A 13,048-nucleotide genomic window follows, 5' to 3' on the forward strand; every position below is an offset into this window, starting at 1 on the left:
GCAAGCGAGACCAATATTCAGCTCTCTTTTTAGCTTTGTTTTTGGTCTCCACTAACTCCTGATGACAAATATCTGGCTGTTTAGCAGCTAAATGCTTCTCTATCTTCGTTGGCTGGTTGAAAGAAAATGTCTGACTGCCGGTTTGTGTTGAGCAGGTGGATTACAGTGGATTTACAGCTTCAACTGAAAATGATGCAATCAGAGCGTGGAGGATAAACCGGAATTGGACTGAACTCTAGCCAATTTAATTTTGGTTAGGAGTTGTTGCATCGTGATCCTCAAACAAGATTCACAACATGTTGATCTGCTTTGCATAACAACTGTTGCTGATATGACTATTAGGCTAACTAGTTGTAGCATGAAACTCCATTAAAAACACAACAAGCACGGATTGGGAAAACTGACACATTCAGTTATCAATTGAGTTACATGCATACCATATATTCTAAAATTACATTTAAGAGAAAATCAAAGGAAGCACATTTATTCTACTATATTTCTATTTGTATATTTATTTTATTGAATGGAAGTTTAAAGGGTTTCTCAAGGGTTGTCTTGTAAATGCAAATCCTGTTTTGACATGGTTGTTTTTTATACAACTATAAACACACTGACACACAGGTTAGGTTCTCTTTGCTGGAGAAGTGTATGCTGTGTGTGTGTGTGTGTGTGTGTGTGTGTGTGTGTGTGTGTGTGTGTGTGTGTGTGTGTGTGTGTGTGTGTGTGTGTGTGTGTGTGTGTGTATGACTTTAATCTCCATGAAAACACTGAATTCTTAGCAGCATTAAGCAGCGCTGCACTAAAGGTTATACTAAATGCAATAAACTGGTATTAGATGTGTGTAAGCTGCTTAGAGAGGACGCCATGCAGGGAAACCGTCGACGTTGCTGATGCAGCCACATTCACCACGGATCTTTTCACTGAGCCAGGTGAAGTCATGTTAGAGCTAATGTTTCATTTAATTTCTTTTTCATGCAGCAACTTTTTGGAGAGAAACAGGTAATGACTATCGATCACATCCAATCCAGTTTCCAAGGTTCTTACAAAGTCCTATTTATAAGTGATAGATTTTTACTTTCGCTTAAATTGCTGTCCCTGTTTTTGGGTTTGTTGTGATGTGATTTTTTTTTTTTTTAAATGTGTCTTTGTTGCCTTTACTGTGGACTAAAAAAGCTGGGGAAAGAGTTTTTTTTGTTCAGTGATATATATTTCTGAGTGTAAAAGGTAACTGGTTGATTGAATCAAAAACTCAAGATGAAATGTAAAAATGTCAGATAACTCAAAACATTTCTCCTTCCAAATCTTTAATAGTAGTTGAGTAAAGTGACGTCCTTTTCAGAATCTCAAAGACTTCTTTACATTTCTTCGGAGGATTTTGTTAAAATGTCAAAAGATAGTGTTTAAAGGACTGTCAGGATGCAGACCTGTTGATAGTGTATAGCTCCAATGTGTCCTCCTGTTGCAGTATGTGTAGTGACTTAACAGTGCAATTTTGGGTAAAATGATCCTCTAGCACCACCTAGTGGATGACCTACAGAACACAATCATTTCTCTGTTTAGATGTGTCTGAATGCACACTGAATAAACAATGTCTGATGGACCAAACTGTATCATTCTTATCAGTACATATACATATGAGTCTCTAGGGGTTAATGGTTAATCTTATATGTAGAGGGCTGGGGTGCAAAGTCTTTTTTGGTGTGAACATTTTCAGAAACGCCTGATTTACTGGGATCTTTCTGGTCACTATATGAACTGCTACCATCTAATCGGAGATACAGGGTCCCACGATTCAATAAAGTCAGACTGAAGCACTCCTTTGTGCATCAGTCAATCCTCACAGTAAATACAGAGCTAAATCCCAGATCAAATGCACGCTGAAGGCTCTTTGAGCAGCTTTTCTCTCACTGATTGTGCTGTTATGTTAAATGTTTGTTGTTTGTGTTTCATGTATTTTTGTCTGGATATTTGTATGTTGATGTTGGACATGGAGCTGTGACGCAAGTCAAATTTCAGACTTGATCTGACAAATAAAGTAATATCGTATGTCACATTGAAAAAAAACGTTTTTATTGAGCTCAGTTTAATGTCAATAAAAACAGTTTTCTAGTTTTGTATTTTCATTAAATTCAACATCATTGGATCAGAAATCATTTTATTAAAAACATATTTTTCTGAAGGTCTAAGCTTTACCTTTTGGTCTAAATTATTTGATCTGTTTGCTGTGTTTTCCCTCACACACCTGCTCTGAATCAGCATCGTTAGCCCTTTCCTGCTCCTAGTTTTCTCCCAGCCAATCAGCTCCTTCCCTGCTCTCCTGACTAATCACCTCATCCTCCCACCTGAGCTTAATCTCCACCCATCTCTCCACCTGCCCTTCAACTCTTCTTGGTTTTAAGGTCAGTCTTTGGTTTGGTTCTGCTTAGCCCTGCCAGCACAGACCATGCATAACAAGTTATTCTATTCAAGTATCCTGTTGTTGGACCTGACTCCTGTGTTTGGGTCCATCTGCTCCAATATCCATGACAACAAGTTTTGACATCTTGAGAAAAAACAAGATAATCCACTTTCTTGCTTTATCTCTGTTAAAAAGGAGGTTGGAGCTAGGAGACATGATCCTATCTTATTAAAAATACGACCCCTAAGCCTCTCCGTATGTAAAAAAAACAACAACTTTTTTGGTAAGCATGAACTTGTATAATCTGGACAAAATAATGTTCCTTTTGGACAGAGCCAAGATAGATGTTTTCCTGTTTCCAGACTTTTTGCTAATGTAAGTAGCTGCTGGCTGTAACATCATATTTACTGTAGAGAAACAAGAGTGGTTTTGCTCCTCTCGTCTAACTCTCTGCAAGAAAGCAGATAAGTGTATTTCCGGAATTCTGATACTATTGACGAATAAATACTTTTTTGAACCATTAAAGCTGGAAACATGTCACAGTAGACTAGGCACCAAACACAAATGTAAACCTGAAAAAGAGCATAATGGGCCCCTTTAACATTCAGCAATGACATTTTTTATTTTTACACTGTAGTTTTTTCAGACTGTCCATCTCCTGGCTCTTTTTGCAGGTGAGCCCTCTCGTGTTTCCTGAAGTTGCCGCTGAACATGAATCGTTTCCCGCAAGTTGAGCAGCAGTACGGCTCCTCTCCTGTGTGCACCCGCCGGTGCAGCTTGAGGCCCACGGATTGAGCGAACCTCCTGCCGCAGATGTTGCAGGCGTACGGTTTCTCCCCCGAGTGAATATTCATGTGTATCTTGAGATTGCTGGGGTTGCTGAACTTTTTATCACACAGGTCGCAGGCGTAAGGCTTCTCCCCCGTGTGAACGGTCATGTGGTACTTCAGTTTGACCGAGCGGACGAATGTTTTGCCGCAGATATTACACACAGGCTTCCCCGGTTTCTTCCCCGTGTGGACCCTCATGTGGTTCACGAGCGCGCTGGAGTGGCCGCAGCGTTTCCCGCAGGTCTCGCAGACATACGGTTTGTCCCCAGTGTGTGTTAGCATGTGGTGATTCAGGGCGCTCTGGTGACTGCAGCCTTTACCGCACACCTGGCAGGAGAATAGCTTTTCTCCGGTGTGTTTGCTCAAGTGATTCTTCAGGACGCTCGGGTCGCTGCTTCCTAGGCCGAGCTCCTCGCAGCATTTTTTCTTTTCCGCGTGAGTCACCCGGTGTGTGGCCAGAGACGAGGTGGAGAAGAAACGCTCGCCGCAAACCTCGCACACGTAATATCTGGCGCCTGGATGCAGCTGCTCGTGATCGACCAAACTCTGGCTGCACGTAAACGTCTCCAGGCAAAGCGAGCAGTTGAACGTCTTTTTCAAGGCGCAGCACCTGTGCCGCTGAAACGTCGCGAGCCCCTCGAACTGCTTCTCACACAGCGAGCATGTGTGGAAGCTCGTCTCCTTCAGGCTGTGCTCCTTCAGGCTGTGGTTAAGCATGTGTCTTTTGAAAGTGCTTTTGTAAGCGAACTCAGTCCCGCAGTCGGAACATTCGTAAGGCTTTTCTCCGGTGTGTTTTCTCGAGTGTGCGATGAGCATTCTTTGGTCGACGAAACCCTTCCCGCACTCGGAGCAAAGATGAGGTTTGGAGTGAGTCCGGTAGTGACGGTCCATCCAACACTTCAGACGGAATTGTTTGTCACAAGAAGGACATTTGAAAGGCCCTGTGCTCTTCTTGGTGGGTTTGATAGTTGAAGGGTCGGTATCTTCCTGGACGACGTCTTGCTCAGTTACCTCTTGCTCTGTTACCTCTTGCTCTGTTACCTCTTGCTCTGTTACCTCTTGCTCCGTTATCTCCGGCTCTGAGGCTGCTCCAGGTTCACACGGGGTCCCAGAGTTACTCTCATGTGTGTCTGAATCTGCTGCAAAAAATAAAAAGACATCAATTTAAACAATCCAATCCAATGTACACAAAGTGCTTTTGGTCATTTAAAAAACAAATTGTTTGTAAAATATAATTTTTAAATCAATTACAAGCTCTTTACTAACTGCTACAACTGCTTACTTTACCACAAAATACTTTAAAGAAAACTGAAATGGTTATCAAACTAGATAACTTAGGTCAGTTCTTTCAGTTAGTAAAATGAAGGAAGCTGTTTTATGTTATGGATATCTCATGTTATATTCAATGTATAGCAATAACAGTACAGAACAGCTGATGAACTGTACATTTAACCCAAACAGTGAACGCAATAATGGCTAAAGATTGTGTAAAACAAGATGTGTCACGTTATTTCCTGTAAACAATGCAATCCCTCTTAACCCTTATGTTGTGTTCGGGTCTCCCGTGACCCGTTTCAAGTTCAAATTATATAATAACTACGCTCTAGTTTTTTTTATCGGAACAAGGCTTCATGATATCCTCCACAACAGCTACATAAACACTACAAAACTGATTTTGACCATTTTAGCCAAGGCTGAAGGTCTCTAAAAAGAAAAGTGTATAATTTGGTGTTCGGGTCAAATTTGGCCCAATCAAGATTCATCTTTGACTTTAGACACCCCACCCCCTTCATCCAGTGTAACAATATTTTTTTGCAACATGCACCTGTTCTCCCATCGCTCTGCCCCCTCCCCCCACGAGAACTCGACCTTTCACAAAGAATATGTACACTAACACTTGAACCTGAACTCACACATGCACGTGGGCAATATGTGGTGTAATGTGTTTTGGGCCATAACATTAAATTACAACAGGATTATATGGTTATGAATGCATAATAAGTTAGTTATGATGTAGTTAAAACAATATTGGATGATAGTCATTTTTTTGTGTGTGTTTTGGACTGAAATAAATCATGGGTCAAAATTAACCCGCGAACACCATGAACGGTAACAGCTTTCGAACACAACACAAGGGTTAAAGGGACTTTGATGTGATAATCTCCAAAATGCTCTGGTTCAATCAAAAAATGTGTTGGCATTCAGCTTTAAAAATACAATAATTGTCTGTCGTGGGAGGAGAATTATAGTGGTTCAGTTTTAATAGAATTCAAAGTCCAACTAATACTGACCCTACGAAGCAGTCTTCACCCAGTCAGTGAGAGGGCTGGTGCTTTTTGTCAGAATTTCATATGGATTTAAAGACACCATATGAAATAGTATCTGGCTTAATACCATTGTTATACATGTGGTCATTGTCCTTTCTTTTCTTAACAAAGAACTCTAACATAAACCTTGTTTTATGTACAAAAAAAGTGAACAGACAAAGCCTCTACACAGATACTCAATCTGTTAACTGACTCACGCTTTTTGGGCGCAGCCACTTGCCCTGCTTTCCGCTTCTTGTTATTTTTCTGCTTCTTCTCGTCCTTCCTCCCAGCCCTCTGCTCTGCCGCTTCACACAGAGACACTTTCAGAAGCATTAGGATCTTCTCTACAGCAGCTCTGGTCCGTGCTTCCATGAGGGATGCAAACTGGTTCTGTATAGTTACAAGATATAAAGAATGAAGAGCCACGAGAGGAGTTAGTTATAGAACTAAATCATATATATCATTATATTAAGAAAGGTCAGGTGTTTTGAAATGTAAAAAGTAGCTGTTAATGAGTGTTAAAGAAATGTAGTACAGTAAAAGCACACTGTTTTTCTTCAACAATGTAGAGTAGAAGAACTAAGTAGCATAAAATGGAAATACTCAAGTTAAGATAAAGCATGATAAAGTAAGTATTTTATAAGTACAAAATACAGTAGTAGGCTACTTAAGTACAGTACCTGAGTACGTGTAGTTAGTTACATGTAACTTATTGTTAGCCAAGTTGAATGTTTATAACATTGGTGCAAAGGTGGAAGAAGTACAAATACTAGAGTGAAGGAATACTCGGTTACAAGTCCGTAAAACAAGTACAATTATGTGCAGAAAGGATGTGTAGTTTTTAGCAAATGTAACTCGAACTCAAGGAGTAACATCTGCATTTGTAGGGGAATTATTTGGGGAATTTTGAATATAGTAGACAGACACAGCGTATGTACCCGAACAAGAGCTTCATTAAAACTTGGCTAACACTTAAGCATGGAGCACGAGTCAGTTCATTAATAGACCAACAAACAAAACAGTATTGAGCCAGTGTGTGTGTTACCGTTATAGTATTATCATCACACAGGTGTCTCCCCCCCGGTGGAGTCACCTCGCTCTCTTCCTCCTCGCTCTTCACTGCACAGACTGTAGCCGGGGAAGAGCACTGCTGAGCGGCCAGGAGTCTGCCGAGCTCCGCCACTGCTTCCTCCACCACGGTGTCCATTAGAGCACATATCTGAGTCTCTAAAGTCTCCAGACTAGAGATGTTTGTGAGTAACTTCCACGCTGTAATGTACATTTAAATCTTTATTTTCTGCACTGAGCACGTTACCGAAGTGTTCTTGTTGTTTCGCATTCTCTTCTTCTCTTTTTCGTGTCGCACCCTTTAGGAACACGCTCGCCCTCTAGAGGATGGAAACTAGTACTACACCATTACTACGTCATTACCTTTTTTTGATATTTTTCCTCCATAAATTGATTCCTTTATTAATAAAAAAAAAAGCAATAACCAGTTAACACCCCCTAGTAGAGATATATAAATGGCCTTATATGTAGTGCCTCAAGTGATGTTGAACATAGATTTTATACAATATGTATTACTATAGCCTATAGGAAATGTTCTTGATAGAACATATTCATTGGATTTATTGTAGCAAGAGGAGAATATTAGGCCAGGTTTGATACAGAAATTACTTCAAATATGTCTTTGTTTAAACACATTTTCTTAGGTTAAATAGCAAGAGCAATTTGTGGGAAAATATCTAGTTTTTTTATTATTTAATTTATTTTAATAACGTTTAGATAATCTTTTAAGTGTGAATTATCTTAGAGAGCTCACAATCTTATGATATATTAACCTGAAATATATAATGCAGTACTGTATGGACAACATCTGCCAAACAAAGAAGTACTTAGAGAACTTTTGAAGAAAAGAAAAACATTTTGCTAACTTAACTAGTATTATGCTAACTGACCAAATGAGATCCCACATGATCCCTGTACTTTTCCTTCCTGAATGTGACCACAGATCATTGGCTCGGCATTCAGGACAAAACGTTGTGTGTTGACGTGACTCCTGTTCCTGCTGAACTGAGCCAGTGTGTGAGATCTAACTGCGCTCAGCTCAGAAGGCACCAGAGGGAGGCCAGATGTTTCCTGGGAGTAATCCACATGTGGCCCCTGGTGGCACCGTGCAAAGCCTCTGAGAAGTGTCAAATTCTGCACATTAAACAAGACATGGCAGGAATTCAACCCTCATGCAAAACACATTTCCTTTATTTTCATTGTCACAGGCAACTAATCATTGGACACTTGTTATATATCCAATACACTTTGATGTATATGATGATATTATCAATCATTAACAAATTGTCCGTCATTCCGCACAACACAGGGAAGGAAACACAAAACTTCTGATTACATCTGATAATGCATGCCTGTGCAAATGTTATTCTTCTCCAAGATAATCTATGTCACACATACAAAGACAGAGGGAGACAAAATCCTGAATGTTTCTTTCTGGGAACATCCTGTATTTCAAAGATACTTTTCTTTTTGTCTTGTTTTTGTCTTTGACAGCTGAAATACACAACCTTGTTGTCCCTTCATTGACACAAATCAATTACGTTCAATTAATGTTTCATTAATAATAAAGTAGATGTTATTCAACATAAATTATGAAAAAAAATAACATTGTAGCTTGTTTTTTAAATGTTCAATAATTATGGCTGTGTTAATGCATGTTGGATATGGTGTTAATAATTACATAAATAATTGTGAATAATGTTTTTTGATGTTAACAAATCCCCCGAAAAAGATCAAATCCAACTATTTATGAATCTGTACCTCAATTTTTTGTGACTATCCTTCCCTGTCAATAGCACTCAATGCCTTTCCCATTTAACCCTTCATTTATATAAAGAGCCCAATGTGCTATAACAGCCAGGATGTGTAGTTTTTAGAAACTACACAAACAGGTCAACTCAAACTCAAACAATCATGTATTTCTTATGGAGTATTTTCAGGCTTGCACACATGTAAAAGTAACAAACTGTGTATCAACACCCTACATATCTTCTTCCTCTGTGCCATAGAGCTCATGTTATCTATTACAAAACATGGGAGCTACACTGTTGCTCCTTCATTACCATGAACACACACTCACTGTAGTTTATTTTTGACTTACTTCTACTAACACTGTTTTGCTACTAGGACAAACTGATTGTTGGTTTTGGTCTTTTTGATCAGACTTTAATTATCTACCTAATAACCTACTTGTTTACAGTTTGAGCACAAAATCTTCAGATTCCCTTCGTTTTTTGTGGGAGACTTTTCAAAATCGTTCACATTTTTGGAAAACATTATGTACATTAAAGTGAGTAATAAGCTTTTCTGTCATACATCAACTCTGCACAAGTGAAGAACTTAGCCACTGTGAACAAATTGCTGAGACTCCCTGTCCAGCAGTCGACTAAGCTCTGCACCTGATCAGAAACAGCAGATACACAGCACACAAAAACACTGATCCGCTGATCTTGCCTTAAAAAATGATTGTATTCTCAGAGTTATCAACACTGTGAAGAACTCCTCTTGCAGAAATGTGATTAAAAAAGAAGAAAGTGTGACTCTCCTTGTATGAAATCCCAGGTATCCTCCTCCAGAAGCAGCTGTAGAGGACACTGCAGCAGTGTAGAAATCCCTGGCAATGTGATTTTCATTTTCTGTCCCAAATCATCATGCCAGAGACCCTCACAGCCACAGCAGAGACGCCTCTCCGTCCTCCCGGCATCCCTCTCTCTTTCTCCTGATACTTTTCCTCTCACGCTCCAGCCTCTCCCTCCTCCCTCTCGCCCCTCTCAGGCTTCCATGCTCGATTTAACTTTGGGTATTTCCCTCATTAACTGCTACGCCTATATCAGGAACTCCGGAGAGGCCCGAGGAAGTCTGGCTCTGAGATAAAATGAAAGCGTGCTCCTCTGATAGAAACTAATGATAATCACCGCCTCGCTCTGATGGATGGGCCCGTCTCATGGCAGGTGTTAGGGAAGAACAGTACACAGCCATTGATTGGACGAAATGAGAAAAAACCTTTCTGAGTCCATCTGTTGTGTTTTTGTTGAATTTACTCATACCTTTTTAATTGTTTTAATACAGAAAGGTGGGCGATTTAGACCTTTAAATGATGTTCATACAGAGTTATATAGAAGATTAAAATGGACATGTTACAGGAATAGTTCCTTGAAATCTATGTTCTGAGCATCACGCAATTCCCCTTATGTATACATTTTAAATGTGGCTTTAAGAAGTATGTAGCCAGCCTGCATTTATAGTCAAATGGTTCTGTCATATACCTACGTTGTATGTTTGATAAGCATAAGATTTACAACATTCATAGCAACACTTCAATATTAGGTGGAATTATGAAAAGTAATCAGGTTGTGTTTTACTTGTAATACATCTTCCCTGTTAAGGTGAGACACTACAGGGAAAAACATGCACTTTTTAACATTGAGTTTAAGCTATTTTGCTTTCTACTTAAAGAATGGTGAAAAGAAAACCTTTGTTGTGTTTACTTTTCTAAATGTGTCTATTTCTTCTGTAGATTTCTTCTAAATTTACAAAAAGTTAGCATAGAGCCAAATTTAAATATTTAACATAACATTTTATATATTGTAATACCAACAATATGTGGGATATTCTTTATGTAGGAAATCAACTGGCAACGTTGCAAAATGAATACTATGGTCGATGGTGATATTTATTGCATAGAAATATTACTCCATTTACCTCTAGTGTCGTCCAAAGAATGTGTTTTTGTTAACTGAAGCTACATCCAAGTAACTTCTAATGCCTTTTTGCAGTTTAATGACGTTGCTTTATAATGTATTCACTCTCAACAATCGCCACCCAGGTATAACACTTAAAGTATAGGAAGAAACACAGTTAGCCAATCACAATCCATGCGATCTCCTTGCGGTATTTCTGTAGCCGCCATAGCACTGATGAGTAATTTACGAAGAGGTTCACATTAACAACAATGTAGCCAACAACGTACATCAGATTCTTGTTGGAATATGATGTTAATACGGGTGATTTTCCAATAATAGCTTGTGCTCAAAACTAGCTTCCCATGTGTCTCATTGAAGTTCAGTCGAGATGGATTCTATGTTCCCTTCTTAAACCCTGACTTAATGGTGAGGAGGGTACAAAGCAGATTTCGTACATCGACTAAGTTGTAGCACTAAGGGGAGGAGAAGAATAATGTCATCAGGTTCATCAGGTGCAACCTCCCCACCACCGATAAAGTGCAGCACACAGCAGTCTTCCCAAGCTTTCATTGGTAGAACTTGTCTTACATAATGAAAAACAGAACAAGGTGCATTGTTATGCCAAATGATACAGCTGCCACATACCAGAAATACCTATGAGTTTCATCATTGAGCTAAATCCATCTGTGGTTTCTCCTGCAGTGATAACAGAGGCAGTGTGACCTGTCAGAGGCCCTGGCTCCCATCACAGCCTGTTATTGGTTCAGAAAAGGGGACTCTGTGCATTGGAGCTCAGCTCAGCTTTACGTTTTACTGTATACTTACATTTAAGATTTTCTAAACCCAACAGACCTGGCGTTGGACGTAGTTACAAGAAAAGCCTGCTAAATGTGTCGATATTTTGCAGTCTAAGCTAGAAAAGGTAATGACATTGATGCTACCTACATCTTCTGAATATTTATTTCAAGTTTGCAGATTGGACTTGTCTTTCTAAAGGACAAGTTAAACAAGAAAGAGGAAAGAAAGGGAGATGATAGAAAACTATTTCTGCTAAAAAGTTAGCAATGATTGAGAGTCAGACCTAAACATTTCAGATGTGTGTATCTCACACTGCCTTGTAACTTTTATTCATGTATCTTTGTCATTTTATATCATTGCTTTTAAATTTGTGTTTTCATTTTATAATATGTTTTAATATGCTATTAATGTCTTTCATTTGTGTAAAGCACTTTGAATTGCCTTGTGTTGAAATGTGCTATATAAATAAACTTGCCTTGCCTTGCCTTGTCTTAATACAACAAAATCAATAATCATGTTGTCTGGTCCACAGTGATGCGTGCTAGCTACAGCTCTGTGGGACTTAGTTACAGCAGTTATTTGAGCTAAATGCTAACATTGCCCTCCTAACAAGCTCATAACAGCAATGCTAACATTGTCCAGTTTGGCGACAACCTCAGCCTTCTCCCTGAGATTCCACATTTTTATGAAGCATCGTTAATGATTTGGAGTCATATTTCTGTCAACCTTATAAAGTAAGGTGACCAGATTTTCAAAATTAAAACCGGGGACATTTTGAGTTTTGCGGTCAATATATCATTAACATATCCACTTTTCTTCACTGTTAAAGAAAAAAGGGGGACAATTCTGGTTCAATGTAATTCGAACATTTGAACTGTTGGATACAAACAGAAGGACGATAGCTCATATATGAGACTTCAAATGTCTTTTATTTTGAAACTGTACATCAGATTGTCCAGATTCTCTCTGAGTGATTAGATGGGGTGTCCTGCTATCACCCTGGATTGAAATAAGGCTTTGATACTGGATAGTTTTTGTTTTATTCTTATCTAAAAACAGAGGGATGATAGCTCATATATGAGACTTCAGAGGTCTTTTATTTTGAAACTCTACTTCAGATTGTCCTGATTCTCTCTGAGTGACTAGATGGGGTGTCCTACTATCACCCTGGAGTGAAATAAGTCTTTGATAATTTGACAGTTTTTTATTTATTCTTGTATAAAAACAGAAGGACGATAGCCCATATATGAGATTTCAAAAGTATTTTATTTTGAAACTCTACATCAGATTATTCGGATTTTCTCTGATTGACTATAAGTATTTGATTGACTTCGAATGACTCTTTGATTATGGAAAGTTTACATTAAAATCAAAATATAGACGGACAATAGATCTAATTTGAGATTTTAAACTGCATACATTTTAAATTGTGCTTCAGAAAGTAATGTTATTTTAGCAGTGTTGTGAGATGGTGTCAACATCAATTGAAATTAGTCACCCAGTGGAAATGTCAGATGTGTCTTCATAACTGTATGCTTACATTTTACATTCACTCAGTTATAATGTGGTAGTTATACGTAGTTTCTTTTAAATTATTATTGATCACATTATATTGTACATATTTCTTGATTTAAGCTCCAGTATATGAATATGTTTGGTGTGTTTTTTTAGGTATATTTGTTATTGACCGAGTAAACGCTTTTATTTTGAAGGCAGTTTTTACATGCCTCTACCGTAATGCATAGGATACTCGCGCACCGCTATACAACGTGTGGGCTGGCTTGACTGTGTTTTTCGAAGTGGGGGCTGGCTTGACCACAGTCTGTTTACCCAGTGTTTCCTGACATGAAACGTTTTATTTCACCTTGCTATGTGTTTTTAACGTATATTAAAAAAACGGGGACATTTCCGGGGACAGTTTCAACCGGGGACAGGTCAATACAAACGGGGACTGTCCCCGGA

The 13,048-nt window shown here is 38.8% G+C and overlaps 1 protein-coding gene across 3 annotated transcripts; it reads right to left on the minus strand.

The window, feature by feature from the left end:
- Positions 1-2,059: 2,059 nt before the first annotated feature.
- Positions 2,060-9,279, minus strand: LOC104955081 (zinc finger protein 883-like). 3 transcript variants are annotated; one of them, XM_010782310.1, is made up of 3 exons: positions 6,583-9,279; positions 5,753-5,927; positions 2,060-4,364 (listed from the first exon to the last, which is right to left on the minus strand). In XM_010782310.1, the coding sequence occupies exons 1-3, from the start codon at positions 6,817-6,819 to the stop codon at positions 3,025-3,027; spliced, it is 1,752 nt and encodes a 583-aa protein (XP_010780612.1). In that variant the 5' UTR covers positions 6,820-9,279; the 3' UTR covers positions 2,060-3,024. The 3 variants fall into 3 exon arrangements, with proteins under 3 accessions (XP_010780612.1, XP_010780613.1, XP_010780611.1); XM_010782311.1 differs by having other exon boundaries at positions 2,060-4,367; positions 6,631-9,278; XM_010782309.1 differs by having other exon boundaries at positions 2,060-4,367; positions 6,583-9,278.
- Positions 9,280-13,048: the final 3,769 nt, after the last annotated feature.

This window comes from Notothenia coriiceps, unplaced genomic scaffold (assembly GCF_000735185.1).
Source record: "Notothenia coriiceps isolate Sejong01 unplaced genomic scaffold, NC01 NC01_scaffold00024630, whole genome shotgun sequence".
NCBI classification, from domain to species: Eukaryota; Metazoa; Chordata; class Actinopteri; order Perciformes; family Nototheniidae; genus Notothenia; species Notothenia coriiceps.